The 4,942-nt window shown below is 49.4% G+C and overlaps 1 protein-coding gene across 1 annotated transcript in view; it reads left to right on the plus strand.

Moving 5' to 3' along the window:
- Positions 1–326: 326 nt before the first annotated feature.
- Positions 327–4,942, plus strand: part of Ikzf4 (IKAROS family zinc finger 4 (Eos)) — a 12,481-nt gene continuing 7,865 nt past the window's right edge. Inside the window, exons 1-4 of the mRNA XM_013018318.1 lie at positions 327–413; positions 2,225–2,318; positions 3,563–3,667; positions 4,663–4,923. Of these exons, the coding sequence (XP_012873772.1) occupies positions 327–413; positions 2,225–2,318; positions 3,563–3,667; positions 4,663–4,923 (547 nt within the window). The remainder of the gene's footprint in view (positions 414–2,224; positions 2,319–3,562; positions 3,668–4,662; positions 4,924–4,942) is intronic.

Here is a 4,942-nt window from a genome sequence, read left to right on the forward strand (position 1 = left end):
TCCCCAAGAACATCCAAGCGTGTTCTCCTCTCTCTCTCTCTCTCTTTTCTCCCTGAGACATACACACACGCACACACACACACACACACTCCCTCTCAACACACATACAACCCTGGGCTGAGCTGTTCTTGCTGGCTGCAGCCGTGGGCCCCTGCTCACCGTGCCGCCACCACCACCACCACTACCACCGCCGCCGCCGCCACTGCTGCTGCTGCTGCTGCTGCTGCTGCCTGCGAAATGACGGCGGTTCCCCTCACTTCCAGGAATCCACGCTTCCTGGAAGGTGAGTGGCTGGGCTCACCCCTGCCTGCCACCGAGACGCAGACATGCACACACCACCCGCACTCCCTCGCCGTCTCCAAGGCGGCGGCCGCGTTCGCACCCCAGGGTCTCACCGGCAAGGGAAGGATAATGTAAGTTCAGGCAGAAGGCGGCCAGTGGAAGGGGGGGAAGGGGGTGCTGGGGCTTAGGGAGCCAATTCAGTAACAACTCCCGAGCCCGAGGAGAAGGAGAGGATGGGGGGGGGCGGCTGTGTTTGTGTGTGTGTGTGTGTGTAGTGTGTGTGGCGGGGGAGGGGGCGTTCCTCCTTCCACTTGCTGGAGGATGGGAAAGGGTGTTTGGTGTTGCTAAGCAAAGACTTGGACAGTGGGAGCTGGTGGTGACATCTTGATTAGGCCGTGGGGAGAGAGGTAGAGCTGCCTGGTGGGGGGGTGAAAATGCTGAAACAGGCCTGGGTGGGAATGGGTAGTGGGGAGAATTGAGGGGAAGCAAAGAGGAGCCTTGACAGCAAATGCCTCAGCCTGGCACCCAGATCTGAGGGTCCTCAGCCTCCTCCCCACAATAGAGCCGAGAATGGGCGTCTTTCTTTGCTCTGATACCCACTATTCCCTGCTAGCAGGCGAGCAAGCATCCTCCCTGCCACCTGAAGCCCATGGTCAAGAAGGGAAAGCAGTGAGGACGAGGGCCCCTGGCAGAGAGGTGCAGAGGCTCACGCCCCAGCTGGCAGCTATTCCTAGAGGCAGCCACTACTCTCTGAAGGGATCGAGGAAGGGCAGCAAGAGCAGAGGGCTAGTCTCCTTTCACATGTGAGACACATTTGGCTCCAATGCTTCTTCCCCGTTCCTTCCCTCCTGCTTTTTTGCCCTTTGCCCACCTTCTTCTAGTTTCCTCTGGTAGAAACCTCAAGGATTTTTAGCTTGGCTCTTTTGGGGATTTGGCTAATCTATGATGACTTTGACCAAGAAAATGTCTCTGAGACCTGAGAGCAGCCTACATTCTTAGCTTTGACGGTCTGGAATTCCTTGGAAGTCCCAGACATTTGAAATTCCCTCACTGGGGTTTCTGGGGGCTGAGAGAGGAACTGCTAAATTTCCTACATCTGACTCTAGTCCCATTCACATCTCTGGCTAGAAGTCAAAATCCCTAGAGCCCCACAAAAGATTTTCTGCCCCCCCCCACAGAGACACATTCTTATGGTTTTAGTCCCATGATAGGAGACTTGAGCCTGTTTTCCCTCTTACCTTTATTCTAGGGAGGTCAACAGCATCAAAGAGCCTCTGGAATTACTGGTGTGCCTCGAGGCTCCTGCTTTCTCAACCTGTCTCCAGGCCTTAATTGGGAGAGCCACAAAGGATGCTTTCCTCTCAGTGTCCCCAAGTATCCCTTGAAGGCTATTTTCCCCCAGATATTGAACCCCTGGACCCCCAAGGCAGCCTTAGCCCTAGTAAGCTGGGACCAGGGATGCATTCCCAGGCAGCTCATTCATCCTTTTAGGATCAAGGCCTCAGCACCTGACACAGATCCCTGTTCTTCCCCCCTTACTCACATCAAGTGATTGGAGCAAGTCAGCATTAATGTTTGAAAAGAGATAGGAAGATGCCCTTTTCAGCCCTCCTCACCTTAGTAAACCCTACACTTAATTGCAAGGGCATATTTCACAGTTGGGTCTGAGTCTACAAGTCTTAACCCACAATTCTGAAATGCTCATTTCATGATATATACGTGTGGTTCTGATTTCAGGCAACTTTCTTAAAAAATCATGGCTCACCTAAAGAGCACAGCTGGGGAAATGCAGATTCAAGCCATAAGGCTTTTTCTATAGATTGTGAACAAATTTCTTCAGGCTTTAATGGGATAGTATGGGGGAAATGGGACTTTAGGACAGGATATGAATGGGAAATGGTCCCAAAGTCCTGAGTGGTTGTTTTCTTCCCACTGACCAAAGCTGGAGAGGGATCCCTCAGGAGGGTGTGTTCCGGATTTCTTGCCTCAGGCCCAAGACTCCAACCATTTTATAATGGAATCTTTATTTTGTGAAAGTAAGTATGTGCATAGCTGGGCAATTGGGTAAAATACTAATAGGTGGACTTTAGGGATGAATTTTAGGATCTCTGTCTATCTTTCTCTCTCTCTTTCTCTGTCTTCCATATGTAGGCTTGTGTATACACATTCATGCATGTCCATGTTAGATTGTATAGCAGGCTGTGAGTGTGTTTATCTCAGTAGATATGTTGTCTTTATGTGTCTCTACATATGTGATCTGAGTCTTTGTGTGTATTTATCAACATGTATTTTTACCTCACGCATATATATGTGCAGAAGATTGTGGGGAGGAGGGATTTGTTTTAAAGGCATTCATTTTCAGGCATGTTATCTGATTTTTACAAATATTATGCTCTCACGAATGCATTTTTCCAAAACATTTGTCAACAAATTTAAATGAATATGTTGAGGATAATTTTTTTCACCTAACGCTTCAAAGAACACCAAATAATAAATGATAAGTATGTAATTAGAATCAGATTAGCTAAGAGGCTAGTGTCTAGAGTACTCAAATTTTTTGCTGGACTTAAAAAGACTAATGGGATCAACTCTCCTCCAGGAGAGTTACAAGCTGTAAGTGATGGTTAAGGACATGAGCACTTACTGTCTGTGATCCAGCCCCAGCTTCATCGCTACCAGCTGAGAGGAACATAGTTTCTTTTGTGTTTCTTCATCTGAAAAGTTGACATAGTATTAGCACCTATATCCTAGGATTGTTGTGGAGATAATTTATTTCAAGAGCATACATTAATGTCTGGCACATAATATGCACACAGTGAACATTAGCCACTACCATTGTTACTAGAGCTTTCATTCAGTTCAGAGACAGTTCGAGATTCCCTCCCAACAGACGCTGAAGCTGGTATTGGGGAGTCCAGAGAGGAGCAGCAGGGAAGAATTGTGTGTCCTGGACCATGACCTCCTCAGGCCCCTATTCTTCTCTCTGCCCTGGCCTGCCCAACACCAGTCTGCTTCCTGCAGACGTCAGGCAGTGATGCTCTTCCCCTCAGGCCTAAATAAAGTTGGGTAGGCGAGGCCCAACCATTAAGTTAACGGAAGGCAGCACTTGACACCAGGCTGGTGGGGACATAAGGTATGGTACCCAGCGTGTGACACTGCCTTGTATATGGCTGTAGAATAAATGCTTGTAAGATTTTAACTGATTTTTTTTAAAGATTAGGCTATAGACTGTAGATAGTGCAGCCCCAGTTTTACCTGCCCTTTCATTCTCTCCTCTAAGGTAGCGGGGACTCATCTCTGGAGAAGGAGTTCCTTGGGGCCCCAGTGGGCCCCTCAGTGAGCACCCCCAACAGCCAGCACTCTTCTCCCAGCCGCTCACTCAGTGGTAAGTACAACAGCCTTCTGCCTCCCTGCTGGCATTAGGCACCCCCATTTTTGTTGGGTTCTCAATTCACCTTCTGCTGGCAACCATTTCCTCATGGTCTCTTCCCTCTGTTTTCCTACTCAGAGTCTCTGAAAACATGAAGGAATCCAGCATCCAGGCTTTCCTGGCTTCTGGAAAGAGAGCCAATACTTACCAGACTAGAGTAGGACTATGAGGATAGGTGGCATTCAGCCTTTATAGGCTCCCAAAGAGAAATTCTGTTGCCAGAGAAGCAGGTCGGTACGAATGATCATTAGGTAGAAATAGGAAACAGAGAGTAGAAGTACCTCCTATCTCCCCACAATCCTTCTGCTGCCCAGGCAGGGTTCCCCTGACCGCCCCTCCCCAGCTGGCCCTAGATCTGTGACATTCTCTAAATTATTGGAATAACCAAGAATGTAGGTCAGAGCTACAGCCAAAACCTTCTCCTCAATGGCTCCTTTGGCTCCTCCCTTTCCTTGTATACCCCTAAGATTTGAACAGAGATGGCTAGAGGGTCCAGTCTTATGGGTTAGGAGGAGGATCGTGTAAGCCATGCCCGTCTTCCAGTTTTGCTCTGTCTTTGGCCTGTTGTCCCCTTTCAGCCTTCCTAGAACTGTTTTCCCGCCACTGTTACTTGCTGGCTTCCTGCCCAGGGCCAAGCCAGACATCTTTCTTAATGACAAGAGAGTGAAAGAAAAGGCTCCCCTACGTGGCCTCCTCTCCCCAGTGTCAGAAGACAACTTTTTTTCCCTTGGTACCTATTTGCCTGGTAGATGAGAGAGAAGGAAAGGTTATTTCAGGTTCTAGTAGGATTCTGGTATATTACTGAGGGAAACTAGGGTACTGGCCCCTCCTAAGGGCCTGTATGTCTTAGGGTCTAGAGACATGGTTGTAGGGCTTGAGGAGTGGCATTCTGGCCTGGGATGGGTTCCCTCTTGGTTTGTCTCTGTTCTAAACCTCATGCCCACTTCCAGCCAACTCCATCAAGGTGGAGATGTACAGCGATGAGGAGTCAAGCAGATTGCTGGGACCAGACGAACGGCTCCTGGAAAAGGATGACAGCGTGATTGTGGAAGACTCACTGTCTGAGCCCCTGGGCTACTGTGATGGGAGTGGGCCGGAGCCTCACTCCCCGGGTGGCATCCGGCTGCCCAACGGCAAGCTCAAGTGTGACGTGTGCGGCATGGTCTGTATCGGACCTAATGTGCTCATGGTGCACAAGCGCAGTCACACTGGTGAGTAAGCCAGAGTGGT

Source organism: Dipodomys ordii, unplaced genomic scaffold (genome assembly GCF_000151885.1).
Source record: "Dipodomys ordii isolate 6190 unplaced genomic scaffold, Dord_2.0 Scaffold3, whole genome shotgun sequence".
Taxonomy (NCBI): Eukaryota; Metazoa; Chordata; class Mammalia; order Rodentia; family Heteromyidae; genus Dipodomys; species Dipodomys ordii.